The 17,040-nt window shown below is 44.6% G+C and overlaps 2 protein-coding genes across 2 annotated transcripts; one reads left to right on the top strand and one right to left on the bottom strand.

Annotated features, from left to right (window-relative positions):
• The first annotated feature begins 3,533 nt into the window (after window positions 1-3,533).
• STOML3 (stomatin like 3) lies at window positions 3,534-13,476 on the top strand. The gene is made up of 6 exons (XM_052650143.1): window positions 3,534-3,590; window positions 3,672-3,744; window positions 7,071-7,153; window positions 8,663-8,866; window positions 10,566-10,700; window positions 13,252-13,476. Exons 1-6 carry the CDS (start codon window positions 3,549-3,551, stop codon window positions 13,474-13,476), a joined length of 762 nt encoding a protein of 253 aa, XP_052506103.1. The 5' UTR covers window positions 3,534-3,548.
• Window positions 13,477-15,354: 1,878 nt separating this feature from the next.
• On the bottom strand, window positions 15,355-16,783 carry LOC128057675 (zinc finger protein 79-like). Its single transcript, XM_052650142.1, is given in 2 exon segments — window positions 15,355-16,240; window positions 16,242-16,783. Coding segments are annotated over 2 exon segments (1,413 nt in total). The 3' UTR covers window positions 15,355-15,369.
• Between the last annotated feature and the right edge of the window lie 257 nt (window positions 16,784-17,040).

Below are 17,040 nucleotides of genomic sequence, written 5' to 3' on the forward strand. Positions count from 1 at the left end.
TAAAACAACAAAGATTCTATGAGAAGGCACAAAATGGCATTTTATCCTGCATAATATTAGTCTGATCCACCCCGATGTGGTCCAAAGTTTTGGAAGGTGATATTTTGGAAATTTAAACTTTGACGTATGCAGGCAAACTCTTATTGTTCCCTGGTGGCTCAGACGGTAAAGTGTCTATCTACAGTGTGAGAGACCTGGGTTCGATCCCTGGGTCGGGAAGATCCCCTGGAGAAGGAAATGGCAATCCACTCCAGTACTATTGCCTGGAAAATCCCATGGACAGAGGAGCCTGGTAGGCTACAGTCCATGGGGTTGCAAAGAGTCGGACACGACTGTGTGACTTCACTCACTCTCTCACTCAGGCCTTTATGTGCATTTAAAGCCTATAAAAGAATATTTGCCCTCAGAGTGAAGCTGATGCTTTTCATTTACTAGAATGCAGCAACTGAAAAGACTGACAATAAATGGTGAGGACAGGGTGTATGGGAATAGGCACAGGGTACAAACTCTTTCAAGGGCACCTACCATCTATCAAAATTGTGAATACTAATCCCCTTGGCCTAACACTTCCACTGCTGGGAATTCTCCCACACAAGTCCACAAAGATACACATTAGGACTCCTCACAGCATTATCTCTAAGAGCAAAATCCTAGAATCTTGTCTCAGTTCAGTTGCTCAGTCATGGCCGGAGGACTACAGCATGCCAGGCCTCCCTGTCCATCACCAATTCCCGGAGCTTGCTCAAATTCATGTCCATTGAGTCAGTGATGCCATCCAACCATCTCCTCCTCTGTTGTCCCCTTCTCCTCCTGCCTTCAATCTTCCCCAGCATCAGGGTTTTTTCCAATGAGTCAGTTATTCCCATCAGGTGGCCAAAGCATTGGAGCTTCAGCTTCAGCATCAGTCCTTCCAATGAATATTTAGGACTGATTTCCTTTAGGATGGACTGGTTTGATCTTCTTGAAGTCCAAGTTACACTCAAGAGTTTTCTCCAACACCACAGTTCAAAAGCATCAATTTTTCAGTGCTCAGGTTTCTTTACAGTTTAACTCTCACATCCATGCATGACTACTGGGAAAAACCATAGCTCTGACTAGACGGGCCTTTGCTGGTAATGTCTCTGTTTTTTAATGTGCTGTCCAGATTGGTCATAGCTTTTCTTCCAAGGAGCAAGCATTTTAATTTCATGGCTGGAGTCATCATCTGCAGTAATTATGGAGCCCAAGAAAATAAAATCTCTTACTGTTCCCATTGTTTCGCCATCTATTTGCCATGAAGTGATGGGATTGAATGCCATGATCTTCGTTTTTTGAATGTTGAGTTCTAAGCCAGCTTTTAAGGATCCTTGTAAATATTCATAAACGCATGTTTGTCAAAGCACTGGTAAAATGGATAAGTGAGGGTGAATTTGAGATGGTATCAGTGAGGCTTAGTGACTTCTGTGGTTGGCCTGGACAATAGTGTGGATGGTTAAGGCATTCATTGAGACAAAGCTAGCATAAGGTGTTTGTGGATTATCTGAGTGGAGATACCAGCAAGTATTATTAGTTCCAGTGCCTGTGTGGAATATGAAATTAATCAGAGGAAGTTTGGGGTGAGGGTGTGGTTGGTTGTCAAGGAGAAGAGAACTAGAAGCAGTAAGGATTTAAAACAAGGTGAAATAGTGAATATAGATAATTCTAAAGTACAGGGATCCGCCAGACCTGGAAGCTTTACAAACAAGAATCATAGCACTTGAGAAATTATGTAATTGATGTGATTAAAGCTATAAAGCTCTAAGTGGCTGAAATATGATTTGAATTTAGTTCCACCTCTTCCCAGGTGATATTAAGCTAAAATGCCCCTGTTGTGGTAATATGTGATTAGCAAAAAGACACTGAATGCAGTGAGCTGATGTTACAAAATTCTATGAAAAAACAAAATTATCAAATATCAGTGCCTGACAAGTCTCTGTAATAGTCATCAATCTGTAACATGGAGATAAAGGTAATAATAGACATTTACTAAGATAGATATTGGAGAAGGCAATGGCACCTCACTCCAGTACTCTTGCCTGGAAAATCCCATGGACGCAGGAGCCTGGTAGGCTGTAGTCCATGGGGTCACGACTGAGCGACTTCACTTTGACTTTTCACTTTCATGCATTGGAGAAGGAAATGGCAACCCACTCCAGTGTTCTTGCCTGGAGAATCCCAGGGATGGGGGAACCTGGTGGGCTGCCATCTATGGGGTCACACAGAGTTGGACACGACTGAAGCGACTTAGCAGCAGCAGCAGCAACAAGATAGATATAGGGCCTTTCCTCATGGCTCAGCAGGTAACTCAGCTGGAAATATAGGAGACACAGGAGACATGGGTTCAGTCCCTGGGTTGGAAAGATGCCCTGGAGGAGAAAAATGGCAACCCACTCCAGTATTCTTGCCTGAAAAATCCCACGGACAGAGGAGCCTGGTGGGCTCTAGTTCGAAGGGTCATGAAGAGCTGGACACGACTGAGCGGCTGTGCACAAACACGAAGGTAGATACTAATGTATGGGTGAGGTGCCTTATGTAAATAATCCCATTTAATCCTCATCAAGTTCTTCAAGATAGGTAATATCTGTCCCCATCCTACAGATGAAGAAATTGAGGCTCAGAAAGACTGAGTGGTTTTTCTGAGACCACAGCCCTAGGGAGTTAAAGACTCTCACAGAAACTCAGACGTAAAGCGCTCTTGAAAATGTTTTTCCTTGCACGACAAGGTCTCCTTTGGGATAATAGTTCCTACCTATCTGCCTCAGAGGTTGTCCTGATTTCACCTGGGGAATTCTGAGGCCCTGGGAATCTGTTTTTTATTTATTTATTTCATTTTTATTATTTTTGACTGCACCATGATGCTGGGAGGGATTGGGGGCAGGAGGAGAAGGGGACGACAGAGGATGAGATGGCTGGATGGCATCACTGACTTGATGGACGTGAGTCTGAGTGAACTCCGGGAATGGTGATGAACAGGGAGGCCTGGCGTGCTGCAATTCATGGGGTCGCAAAGAGTCGGACACGACTGAGCGACTGAACTGAACTGAACTGATGAGACACGCAGGCTGGACCTGCACCCCTGGGCCACCGGGGAAGTCCCCAGGAATCTGTCTTTTAAGATGGCACCCTGGTGATTTTCATGTGGGTGGTTTTATGTGTTTTGAGAGTAATAAACCATGGCAGTCCTATGTAAATGCTATGGTTATTATTATTATTGATTGCTATGAGATGTGTCTTAGAAGGGACAGGTCCATCTTCATCTAAAAACCTGAAGGAATATTTTCTGTGTGTGTGTGTGTGAGTGTGTGTGTGGGTGGTGTTACCGCCATCAAGAGTGTGTGTGGATTCAGTTTGCTTCCTCAGCCCCATTCCAGCTTGGCCAGCTCCCTGGATGGTTTCTTCATACATGTCGCTGAATTGCTTTCTCAAGTACCATGTCAGTTACAGGCTTGCCTCCTTCCTGTTACCTAGGCATCAAGAGTAAAGGGCTTGGTGTATGTGGCTGGATCCTGCTTTTCCTTTCTTTCCTGCTGATGGTCATTACCTTCCCGATCTCCATATGGATGTGCTTGAAGGTAATACCCTGGGAAACAGATTGGTCTCTCCGTGTGAGTGGATGAACCATTAACACTAAATGCTCTCCCTTCATCTCTTAGATCATTAAGGAGTATGAACGTGCTGTTGTATTCCGACTGGGACGCATCCAAGCTGACAAAGCCAAGGGGCCAGGTATAACACTGGTTTTGTTGAACTATCATCAGTTTTAGCTGAACTCTATGACATTGCTAATGTTTGTTTTCAACTCACCAAAATGGCAGTTTCATAGGACAGATTCTAATATTCTTGAAAGAAGAGTCTATTCAAACAGTAACTTAAAAGGCACATGGAGGAGAATGGTTATTTGCTACACTTCTCTAGTAACATCTGTTGTCTGCCCCCTAATAAGATGTATTTAAGTAAACCCATTCTCTGTTCAACTGCACTGTGGAGTCTCTGGGGAACTTCCTTATTCACTCTGTGTGCTCTGCACTTGGCCATGTACTAAAGCAGGCGCTCAGGTGTCTGTTACATTTTTAAACATATGAGAAACTTCAAAAGGAGAAGCTTGTTACAGAGACTTGGCCATTTCAGGTAGTATGGTCCTACTGTCTAATACAGACTTCCCTTGTGGTCCAGTGAAAGTGAAAGTCGCCCAGTCGTGTCTGACTCTTTGTGACCCCCGTGGACTATACAGTCCATGGAATTCTCTAGGCCAGAACATTAGGGCTTCCCTCGTAGCTCAGTCTGTAAAGAATCTGCCTGCAGTGCAGGGGGCTCAGGTTTGATCCCTGCGTTGGGAAGATCCCCTGGAGAAGGAAATGGCAAACCACTCCAGGATCCTTGCCCGGAAAATCCCATGGACAGAGGAGCCTGGTGGGCTGCAGTCCATGCGGTCGCAAAGAGTCGGGCACGACTGAGCGACTTCACTTTCACACTGGTGGTCCAGTGGTTAAGTCTCCGAGCTCCCAGTGCAGAGGACCTGGGCTCAATCCCTGGTCGGGGGAGCTAGATCCCACATGTTAGACTTGCATGCCTCAGTGAAGACCATGTGCATTGTCTAATAAGGAACCTGAGGGAAAGAAAGCAAGAAATGCTTGTTAATGGGTATTCTTATGAGTTCATCCAAATAGAGGTGATGGAATTATCCAACTGAGGAAGAACAGAATGAAGGCAAACCCTTTCTAGTCATGTTTCACCTGGTGGCGCCAAGATGATAACTTAGAAAAAAAAACTGGATTTGAGAGAGGTCAAATAACCTCAGCTTGAAGGACTCTGGAGAAAAGTCTCTTCTAAATGAATTTTCCCAGAAGAGTTCACCACTAAATGTCCCAGGGTAACAAATCTCGTCATACACATCTCTGGGGCTGAGAATGTCACAAGAGCCAGAGGGAAAAAGGCCAAATTGCTAATAGAGAACCTCTCCACTTCTGTAAATCGTAAACTATTCTTTAATAAGAAAAGTATTCATAACAAGAGCTGCTACTTCTTGAGCACTTAATACATGCCTGGCACTATGATTTTTTTTTAAATAATTTTATTTATTTATTTTTATTCTGTTTCTTCTGCATTCTGCTTGCTCTGTCGGCTTTTCTTTAGTTGTGGCGAGCGGGGGCTGCTCTCTAATTGCGGTGTGCGGGTTTCTCCTTATATTGGCTTCTCGCGGCGGAGCAGGGCTCTAGGGCATTCAGGCGTCAGGAGTCGCAGCTCCCGGGCTCCAGAGCACAGGCTCAGTAGTTGTGGTGCTCGGGCTTAGTTGCCCCGTGGCGGATGGGGTCTTCCCGGACCAGGGATCAAACCTGTGTCTCCTGCATTGGCAGGTGGATTCTTTACCGCTGAGCCACCAGGGCACTACGTTTAGCATTTTATTTCGTTATCATGTTGTGTGTATACTTGTCGCTCATTTGTGTCTGACTCTTTTTAATCCCATGGACTGTAGCCAGCCAGGCTCCTCTGTCCATGGGATTTCTCAGGCAAGAATACTGGAGAGGGTTTTCATTCCCTTCTCTGGGGGATGTTCCTGACCCAGGGATAGAACCGGGTCTTCCGTATTGCAGGCAGATTCTTTTGCCATCTGAGCCACCAGGGAAGCCATAATCATGCTTAATCTTCACTATCGTCTTATAGGAATTGGGTGACGGAGGCTCAGAAAAATTAGATGAATGTTCCTAGGTCACAAGCTAGTAACCAATAGGGCTGGGACTTACCTCTGTCTAGTTCTAAGGGCCATGATTGTAACCGCTGACTTAGCACCCAAAAGAGGAGTAAATTAGGAAGTAATCCTTACCTCAGAAAGGCTTAGAGACCAAAAGAAAGAAAGCACCTTAGCAGTGTTTTCGGTTGCTGCCACCCGCCCTTTGCAGGCTACTCAAAGCAAAAACTTGTTTCTTTGAAAACAGAAACAGAATCTTTTCGGTAAATGGAAAAGGGTGGGTGTCCCCATCGTGCTGACATGCTTGTGGTTCTAGTCTTGGCCACTCTTGCTGTAGAGAAGCTTCACCAGAGCGAAGTTAAGGCATCATGGAATCCTCAAAGCAGTGTCCTCAGCCCTCCCTGCCCCCTAGTCTAATCCTTGACAGCTCAGAGAGAAGTAAGCGTATTCACAATGGAGGAAAGTCATTGTATATGAGCAAGAACGCAGTTACCGAGAAACTGTGAATGCTGTAATACATTAGTTTTAGGGACACTGAAATCCTGGGAAGATTTTAATGCCAACATTCCTTCAGTCCTGAAGAATATAAATGAGAATGTGGATAGACACTGATATTCAAGGCCTAAAGTCTGTGCTTGAATCTTTTGTACAGATATCTTTAACCCAGGGAAAAATCAAAATATTTGATTCTTTTGATCAAATCAAAAGAATATTCCAAAATATTCTTTCAAGTAAATGTCAAATTCAGTGCTTGAATAGAAGTAGGTCCAATTTTTTCAATTTTAATTGGAGGATAATTGGTTTATAGTATTGTATTGCTTTCTGCCATACATTAACAGGAATAAGCCACAGGTATACATATGTCCCATCGCTCTTGAAGAATATCTAATAATTAAATGTTAGGGCTTCCCTGGTGGTCCAGTGGTTAAGACTCCACTTTCACTGCAGGGGTGTGGGTTTGATCCCTGGTTGGAGAGTTAAGAGCCCACACGCCTCTCAGCCAAAAAAAACAGAAACATAAAACAGAAGCTATATTGTAACAAATTCAATAAGGACTTTAAAAAATGGTCCACAGAAAAAATATTGAAAGAAATCAAAATTATATGTCATGAATCTTTAGCTTCTTAACAAAATATTTTAATTTCTTGGGAAATTAGTCCTTGACTAATAGGGGGAAAGTTTCAGGAGCCTTTAGTCCTTGACTCATAGGGAGAAATAATTACCCTAAAGTTAAACAGGTACTTGTTGAAGATCATCTGAGAAGCATTTATAATCCCACAAAAACAATGTACTGTATATCTAGGAGACAATCTATTGCAGTTATTTTCAGCTGGGCCAAATTTAAACTGTATTTACTTTTGCACAGGTCTGATTCTGATCTTGCCCTGCATAGATGTGTTTGTCAAAGTGGATCTCCGGACCGTTACTTGCAACATTCCTCCCCAGGAGGTAATGCTGATTAAAGATACATTTCTGGAAATAAAACCAATCTCTTCTCTGTTACATGGACAGTTGAGAATTCATAGTATGTTTTCAAATGATAAAGGGAAAGATCACCTGAATTCTTAGAGACCAGCTGGAGGAGTCCAAGGTGGCCCCTGAAACTTTTGGGCCTTGTTTTGCCAAACGAGAATGGAGCCAAGAGCAAGGGCTGAAAAGCTGGAAGACATGGAAATGATTGGGTGGGAGAAAGTCTGGAAGAAGAGAGAGAATGGATACAGAAGGCAGAGAAGCTGAGATGGAGAATGACAAGCAGATGCTTGGGAGAGTCTGATAAATCATTTTAAGAAAGAGCTGAAAGTAATTTGGTAGATGGCACTCATCGGTTATGATATTACCCTTTTCACCACCTTTTCAGAAATTGCATCTATATCTCTCACCTCTGCTTTAAATTTTTTTATATGTTTGGATACAACAATGTGAGATGGGCATGGAGAAAGAACACACAGGGCACAGGGCTCACCTGTCATTGGGTTTCAAATAACTCTTTTCAGTTCTTGAAGTACTGAAACTGAATGAACCAAGCCAGTGACTGGGTGACAGGGAAGAAAAACAGAGTTATTAATAGTCATTCATCTTTCTAATAAACAAAAATGATCCAGGAAGAGAAAAGAAAGTGTGTGGAAGGGCAAAGGGGATTAGAAGAGAGAACAATCAACATCTTTGGGTAAATGATAATTTTCTCTCTCTGGTCCAGAAAACTCAATCAAGACCCAGCCATGATGTCTTCATACCGCTGGCGGGAGTTACAGAGTCCTTACCTTAGAATTCAGCCCTAATCATAAGAGACGTTGGGATGCCTAGGGACCAATCACAGGCTTTTTATGGCTCCATGGTTAATAGTTCTAGATGGGAGAATGGAGTTCTAGGGTCTACTTCCGTGGTACGCCCAGAAATCTGATTTTCTCCAAAGTCCCTCATCATGTTAATTCAGAATAACTAATGCAGAGCCTCTATAAAGTTAAATTGGTTTTTCCTTCTCCGAATATAGAACACGGATCTCTGGTGCCATCTATGTTTTCTAAGAAGCATTGCTATTCATCAAACCTGATGAAACTGAGAACCGAAAAGATTTCAAGTATCAGGGTAATGACTTTTCTACCTCTGTTTAGAAGGTAGAATTTCAGCAGGGTTCTGCATTTTAAAGTGGAAACACCTGCTTCACCTCTGAGTAGGGGATGTTGGACTTCCACGAGATGAAGTTACAGGGACAGGTACATATAACACCTATGTAGGAATTTGGTTACTAATTAGGATTTGAGTCAGGGCAGGTTTTTGGTGGTGCTGGCCTGAGTTGTGATGAACGCTGTTCGTTTGTGGAGTGGACTCTGGGGTAGTCTGACGCTTTTCTGGTCGTTGTGAAAGTCATGTGTCCGTGAGCTCAGTTGCTCAAGAGTCGTGTCTGACTCTGTGTGTGAAAGTCATTTGCACGTGACTTGCCGTGTTCTTGCTCCCCAGATCCTCACCAGAGACTCTGTGACCACTCAGGTGGACGGAGTGGTCTATTACAGGATCTATAGCGCCGTCTCAGCGGTGGCTAATGTCAACGATGTCCATCAAGCCACGTTTCTGCTGGCTCAGACCACTCTGAGAAATGTCTTAGGGACACGGACCTTGTCCCAGATCCTAGCTGGCCGAGAAGAGATCGCCCACAGCATCCAGGTAAAGACACAGAACACATAGCCTGCATTGTTAATCCACTCATTTTAATTATCAGTGATAATCAAATATCAGCAGTTCAAAGCACCTCCTCCCTGTGTGCACACACACATGTGTACTGCTTCTCTTAAGAGATGGGCTTCAGTTTAGCATTTCTTTTTTTTAAAAAAAAACAATCATGAGGTCCAGATTTAAATATGTAGGTGGGAAGAGGGAGCCACTAAAATTGCTTTTGGAACTCAAAATGATAAATTGACATCATACACTTCAGCTTTTTCCTCCTAGGGAAGCTGACTTCATGCTCCCAATGTCAGTAAAGATATGAATAGTAATCGTAGTTATACAATTGATGAGGATGTAACAGGCAGCCCGCTCACCTCTTGTTCACCCTAGATTATGTATGTATGTGTGCTAAATCTTGTCCAACTCCTTGTGATCGCATGGACTGTAGCCTACCAGACTCCTCTGTGGAGTTTTCCAGACAAGAGTACTGGAATGGGTTGCTATTTCCTACTCCTGCTTCCTGACCCAGGGATTGAACCTGCATCTCTTGTGTCCCCTGCATTGGCAGGCAGATTCTTGACCACTGTGCCACCTGAGAAGCCCTAGATTATAGACATTCACATTTCTGTGTTTTTCGAATCAATTACGTTTTCATTCTGAGCCTGCCTTCTCTAAGAGGGCAGGCTGTTTGGTCCTTCTCGGCTTCTCCTCCAGTCTCTAAGGTAGTGCAAAGTCCCTGAGGCTTTAGAAGATAATATCAGTTCTGCAAGATGATGCTCCATGCCGTTTTAAGAGCTTCACAAGTTCAGTGACTCAGATGTTTCCCCATCACAGTCGGATCAGTGGCTTCTTGGGAGTTCTCATCTCCTGGCTCTCTGCAGGGATCACAGGAAAGCAAGGGCTCACTTGCTATTTGGTAGCACGGAGATCTCTGCCCTTTACGCTTTAGGAGAACTAGTCATCGGATCTCGCTATTTCCTGAGGCATTCTTTCTCATCCCTACCCCTCCAGGATAACCAGCAAGCTATCTTCAGTTGTCTGAAGCTCTAACAATGGATGAGGATGTCTTTGGTTTTAGGCTTCTTCTGCCCTAAAAAAACATGTATGCCTTGCTACCTGTTTAAAACTGAGCCACAGGTCAGAGGTTAAACAGAGCAAGAAAAAGAGTATCTCAAAAAGTACCCAGGGATAATGTTAATATGTATTAAATTATTGCTGGGCCATGATAGATATCTTACATGTATTCTATCCAAACCTCATGACAGTCCTGAAAGAAAACCTTTCATAGGTATGAAGACTGAGAATCAGAAAGGTTAAGGAGTGAGTCCAAGGATTCACAGCTGTAAATGGCAGAACCAGGACAAAAGCCACTGCTGCCTGCTTAGTGTCAGTGACAAGAAAATGTGGGGAATTTGCTCAAATCTAGATGAACAGTGTATGTTCCTTAGGAATGGTTTGGGTAACCACCTCTTAAAAGAAATACCAACTTTTGTTTCTGAATCCTTCCTGGGATTTACTTCAATTCCAGGAAGGGAGCGATAAGAACTCCTATTTTCTTCCCAAATGGTCTCACTCCAAATGCTGTAAATTCAAAAGGAGAAAAGGATGAGTGTTTCTCTTGCGTATGTAAAATATAGCAGAATCTTTGATCACATTGCCTGTATTCTGATTGACATCCTTTCTTTTGACTTGGAAACAGACCTTACTTGATGATGCCACTGAGCTGTGGGGGATCCGGGTGGCCCGGGTGGAAATCAAAGACGTCCGGATTCCCGTGCAGTTGCAGAGGTCCATGGCCGCTGAGGCCGAGGCCACCCGGGAAGCCAGGGCCAAGGTAAGGGTGACTCCAGTTGGTACTGGAGGGCGAGCCCCTCACTCTGGAGCCCACGAGGCTGGAGCTTGAATGGAAGCTCAGGTGTCCTCAGTGATTTCAAGAAGAAGAGGGCTGCTGCTTCTCCTTTTTTTTTTTAGAAGTTTTACTGAGAATTTCTTCCTGAATTAAAAGGTCAACTTTGAGGGGAAGGATGGGGGAAGGCATATTAAGGGAGTTTGGAATGAACATGCACATCTGCTATATTTAAAACGGGTAACCAATTAGGACCTACTGTGGGGCACAGGCAACTCTGCTCAATGTTATGTGGCAGCCTGGATGGAAGGGGAAGCTGGGGGAGAACGGATACATGTATATGTATGGCTGAGTTCTTTCGCTGTCCGTCTGAAACTGTCACAGCATTGTTAATCAGCAGTGTTGTTGTTGTTCAGTTACTCAAGTCAGTTGTGTTGGACTCTGCGACACCAGACTTCCCTGTCCTTCACTGTCTCACGGAGTTTGCTCAAACTCACGTTAATCATCTCTACCCCAATGCAAAATATTAAATATAAATATATAAAAATATATTTACATAAATATAAATATAAAATATAAATATAAATATATATATTATACTCAGTGACTTAGCAAAGTGGGTCCCCTTGAGAGACATGAGCAAGGCAAACACCAATCCCCAGGTCTCATCTCAGACTCAGTGAAGCAGAGGCTTCAGTGGGCCCAGAAACCTACATTCTTATGTAGCTGGTGATTCTGATGTAGCAACCTGGTGCCTGTCTTTCGAGCATTACCCCTCTAGTATGTGGCGTTGGAGAAGACTCTTGAGAGTCCCTTGGACTGCAAGGAGATCCAACCAGTCCATTCTGAAGGAGATCAGCCCTGGGATTTCTTTGGAAGGAATGATGCTAAAGCTGAAACTCCAGTACTTTGGCCACCTCATGCAAAGAGTTGACTCATTGGAAAATACTTTGATGCTGGGAGGGATTGGGGGCAGAAGGAGAAGGGCACGACAGAGGATGAGATGGCTGGATGGCATCACTGACTCGATGGACGTGAGTGTGAGTGAACTCCGGGAGTTGGTGATGGACAGGGAGGCCTGGCGTGCTGCGATTCATGGGGTCGCAAAGAGTCGGACACGACTGAGCAACTGAACTGAACTGAACTGAACTGATGTTAAGTGAACACACTAGATTAAGAGGACCAGGTGACTACAATCCAGGTTAGAGTTACAAAATGTGAGCACAACGTGGTCTCAAGTGTTCTTGAATCTATTGGATTCATAGCCTTCTTGTCTGTGTGAATTTCCTGAAGTATCAGAAACCAGTTGGGATTAGAAGCCTCCAGCTATCCTCTTTGGAATCTTACTTGGGAGTCCAGGAAGATTCCCTCTGCTTATCTCTGACTTCTCTGTTGAGGTCCAGCAGCTTCTAAGCAGTGGACCTGGGAAGCACTTTTGCACATGGGCAGTGAGTGCCCACGGATGGGGGAGTTGAGTTCCAAGTCATTTCTGGGCAGCTTGAGAACCAGAGGAGGTGCAGGGCTTAGGAGAGTTCCAAGGAGGGTTTGCAGACTGCACTCGCTGCTGCTTGTAACCAAGAGCAGGCGGAACTGGAAATAATTCTTACACTGTAAGAAGGAAACAAAATTGGAAATTTTTTTGTTCTAATTCTGTGAAAAGTGCCATTGGTAGTTTATTAGGGGTTGCATTGGAACTACAGATTGCTTTAAGTAGTATAGTCATTTTCACAGTGTTGATTCTTCCACTCCAAGAACATGGTATAGCTTTCCATCTGTTTGTGTTACCTTTGATTTTCATGAGTGTTTAAAGTTTCCTGAGTACAGGTCTTTTGCCTCCTTAGGTAGGCATTTTATTCTTTTTGTTGCAATGGTAAATGGGATTGTTTCCTTAATTTCTCTTTCTGATCTTTCATTGTCAGTGCATAGCACAAGGAGCTCACCTCAGTTGTCTGTGATGACCTAGGTGGTGGGATGGGGGGTGTGGTGGGAGGGAGGTCCAAAAGGGAGGGGATATATGTATACATATCGCTGGTCGCTGGTTCACTTCCTTGTACACAGAAACTAACACAATGTAAAGCAATTACACTCCAGTTAAAAAATGAAACAAAATTGGCAACAGAATGAAATTAAAAAAAAAAAATCTGTGATAAGTGAAACTCACAGAAGAAAAAGCCAGTTGGAAGCCTTGAATTTCAGATTTCTCTGCAAATGAAAGCAGCAGATGGGGAGCACAGATTCAAGAGCATCACTATGGTGGCTGGACCTGTATTTGTTTGGGTTAAAGGCAGGGCTTTTATTTTGTTTGGAATGAAAAGTAGGGACTCATAATTTGTAAGTTATCTCCCTGTTTCCTGCAACCTCCTCAAATTTCTCTAATCACATAACGATGTGAAACTCTAATCCTTGCTGAAGAAGTAGATGAAACATGGGTGGCCAAGTGGGGGCTGGGAGAGAAACATCATTGCAGACCCAGATAAAGAAAGCACTAGTCACAATCGGGAACCTTTATTTCTAAAGTCTTTTCTTTCTGTTGGTGTAGGTCCTTGCAGCGGAAGGAGAAATGAATGCTTCTAAAGCTCTGAAGTCCGCCTCCATGGTGCTGGCTGAGTCCCCGGCAGCCCTCCAGCTGCGTTACCTGCAGACCTTGGCCACCGTGGCCACAGAGAAGAATTCCACCATTGTGTTTCCTCTGCCCATAAATATGCTGGAGGGCATTGGTGGCATCACCTACGACAACCACAAGAAGGTCCCCAACAGAGCTTGAGGTCCTCCTGCTGCCTCCGGCCATCACTTAGGCATATCTGTTCCTATGGCAACCCCAGCAGTTAGAAGTGTTGAGAATATCAACACTATTCAAGCAGAGTAACTTTACAGCTGGATCAGCATTAGCAGGAAAAGGCATAGAGGCTACAAAGGAAAAAAAAGAAAGAAAAAAAAGAAGGGCTGTATGCTGCTTTTATTTTTAAGAAAGAAAAGAAAACTTTGCATTAGTCTTAGGATAATCAGTAAGTAGGCATCGCTGACTTAGAGCAGGAACTTTCTTGCTGTAGCTGGGGTGATCTTTGGGTGACCATGATTACGATTTCAGAATTATTTCTTTTAATGAGTTTAAGTAGGGCTTCCCTGGTAGCTCAGACAGTAAAGAATCTGTCTGCAATGCAAGAGATTTGGATTCAATCCCTGGGTTGGGAAGATTCCCCTGGCACTCTAGATAATCGGTAAAGTAACACATTTATACTAGCTACTTGCCTTATCAATCAAAAGTGATTATTTGCTCACTTTCCAGTTCTAGCTATCTGCTTTGTAATTCCAAACTAATTATTAGCTAAATTTCTAATTGTGACAACAAAACCCCCAGAATGCTTAAAATTATGATTGATTTTGATGTTAAGGACTAAAGAGGCACTGAGGCTTCTGGCTGCAATTTTATCACCACCTCCCTCTCCCAGGCAGATTACCCTCAGCTCCCTGGCTGCGTGTCCTCCTCCTGGGACTGGTGGCCAATCCCGGCCTCCCAGCACCTTTGTCAGAGGGCGAGAAAAGACACTGTGATCCTGTGGGCTCCAGTCTGCTTATGTGTCCACAAGTGAGAAGCTGGCAAAAGGTTGTGTTATTTGAAATCACTGGGGAACGGTAGCCTGCGAACTTCATGTTTTCAGTCTATCCTTAGTCCCAAGAGCCACAAGTCATCAAGGATTGCTTGTAATGATTCTTCCTCTCTAACTCATGCTCCCAAACCTCTCAAAAATAAAGATGCCATAGAATGTGAATATATTTTATTTTATTTATTTAAATTTAAATTTATTTTAATTGGAGGCTAATTACTTTACAATATTGTATTGGTTTTGCCATACATCAACATGAATCCGCCACAGGTGTACACGTGTTCCCCATCCTGAACCCCCTCCCATGGATGGAGGTTTTATTTTATTTTATTTTATTTTTTTCCAGGTGGAAAAAGATAACTTTTATTTTGTTCTGTACTGGGTAGCCATTTCTTCTCCAAGGGGTCTTCCCAACCCAGGGATGGAACCCTGGTCTGCATTGTAGGGGATTCTTTGCCAGCTGAGCCACCAGGGAAGCCCTCCCTCTGCAGGGATTCCATTTAAAGGCAGGCACCTTGCTGAGGGTGCACCCTCAATTGTGCTTTTCTTGACAGAAAATACTTGCCAGTTCCCTTGAACAGCTCAGAAAGTGCAGGCTGTGTGCAGCATCAGGGAGTCTCTTCCATCCCCATTCCAGCAACAACTGGCCCTGGGATCCTCATCCTCACTTGACTCCACTCCCCCAAATCTGATACCTTAGTGGCCCTGTTATGGGGAGTACTTGTTCCCAGCCACTGTTCTTGGTTCAAGCAGAGATGACTACGACAGACCATTGCAAGACACCTGCCCTTTTAAGTACAAACCAAGTCCTTGACTCATTCTTCATAAACCAATGTTTCTGAGTTAAAGGTAAATCTTGAAACCAGTGTAATTGGAGCTGGGCAGTCTATGCTTACCAAGTGTTGATAAAGGAGCACCACACGCAAGGTGTAAAATAGTGACTATTAAAAGGTGCTTTTGCATGTGGCTCTGGGCTAAGCCTTTACATCAGATGTCCCCAGATGCCTTCAAATTACTGGTCAGGTCCCCACCCACTTCAGTTATGTTCCCAGTTACTCTCCAGCATGGAGTCTCTGATGTCTAATAAAAGCTGAACTACACCTGAAGGCCTTCCCACACTCTCTACATTCATAGGGTTTCACACCAGTGTGAATTCGCTGATGCTGACTAAGGGATGAGCTCTGGTTAAATGCCTTCCCACACTCATTGCACTCGTAGGGCTTTTCTCCTGTGTGAATTATATGATGCCGAATAAGGGCGGAGCTCTCACTGAAGAATTTCCCGCAGTCATTACATTTATAAGGTTTCTCTCCAGTGTGAGTCTTCTGGTGGATTATAAGGTTTGTACTTTGGCTGAATGCTTTCCCGCACTCACTACACGTGTAGGGTTTCTCTCCAGTGTGAGTCCTCTGGTGGTTTGTGAGTTTTGCACTCTGGCTGAAGGCCTTCCCACATGCGTTACATTTGTAGGGCTTCTCCCCTGTATGGATTCTCTGGTGCTGAATAAATGCCGCACAGTAGCTGAAGGCCTTCCCACATTCTCTGCACTTGTAGGGCTTCTCCCCTGTGTGAGTCCGCTGGTGGTTGGTAAGATTTGCACTGTGGCGGAATGCCTTCCCACAGTCGCTACACTCATAAGGCTTCTCTCCAGTGTGGATTCTCTGGTGCTGAACAAGGGCTGAACAGTCACTGAAGGCTTTCTCACACTCGGTACATTTGTAGGGCTTTTCTCCAGTATGAGTTCGCTGGTGTTTTGTGAGGTTTGCGTTTTGGCTGAAGGCTCTCCCACATTCACTGCATTTATAAGGTTTCTCTCCGGTGTGAATCCTCTGGTGCTGAATAAGAGATGAACTCTGGCTGAAGGCCTTCCCGCATTCATTGCACTCGTATGGCTTCTCCCCAGTATGGCTCTTCTGATGCTGCATTATTCCCAAAGCTCTCTGTGTGTGTGTCACATTTATGGGATCTCACTTCTGTAGCAACTCTCTGTTGTGGAGAAAGGACTGGTCTCAGATTGAGGCTTTTCCCCAGTTCACTGTTCCTGTGCTCTGACACCCCAGAAGGCATCTCTGCACTTGGATCTTGGAATGATTCTTCAGAAATGTCTTGCTCAGGTGGTGATTCGGATACAATCTTCCAATCTGGACAGGCGTTCCTTAGGCCATCTCTCTCGAGCATCCATGAACCTTCCCTTTGTTCCAACTGGGAGTTCATACCAGGTTGGGAAACTGGAAGTCCCAGTAAGACCAGGTTTCTGGACTTTTCTGGCATCCCTTCCTCGAACCTGTCCCTCAGAGCAGGGGCCAACTGCCTCCATCCCCCTTGGGTAAAATCTACAGTCACACTGCTGAAAGGTGTGGATCCTTGGGGCCCTGCTGTGAGACCGGCTGCCATTCCTTCCTCCTCTGTGTCCTCCTCTTGGGGAAGGGCAGGGTCTGGAGAAGGTGGTTCTCCTTCCTCCAGCATCTGGGTCCCACCTCGCGCCACTGCCTCCCAGCAGTTCTCTGAGCGTCGGCGTCGCTTCACTGCGGCCCCAGCCCTGCTTTGGACTCTTCTCGCAGGCCTCTCCCCTCAACGGCCGAATCTGAGACTGCGGGGCTGAGCCGGGTCTGTCCTGTCCGGTGGGTCTTTCATTGTCTCCACAGCCACAGCCGGGCCCCGGCTGGGGAGCCCGTGACACAATTGCCGACTCGGTCTCTAGTGGAACACCACTTGAAAAAGCC

The sequence above is a fragment of the Budorcas taxicolor genome, chromosome 12, assembly GCF_023091745.1.
Source record: "Budorcas taxicolor isolate Tak-1 chromosome 12, Takin1.1, whole genome shotgun sequence".
Taxonomy (NCBI): Eukaryota; Metazoa; Chordata; class Mammalia; order Artiodactyla; family Bovidae; genus Budorcas; species Budorcas taxicolor.

What these genes read in the sequence shown, in the direction of transcription:
- STOML3 (XM_052650143.1), top strand. Translation starts at nt 3,549, where the DNA reads ATGGTCATTACCTTCCCGATCTCCATATGGATGTGCTTGAAG. An exon ending in CCATATGGATGTGCTTGAAG is followed by an intron (nt 3,591 to 3,671) that starts GTAATACCCTGG and finishes TTCATCTCTTAG; the next exon opens with ATCATTAAGGAGTATGAACG. An exon ending in CCCGGGAAGCCAGGGCCAAG is followed by an intron (nt 10,701 to 13,251) that starts GTAAGGGTGACT and finishes CTGTTGGTGTAG; the next exon opens with GTCCTTGCAGCGGAAGGAGA.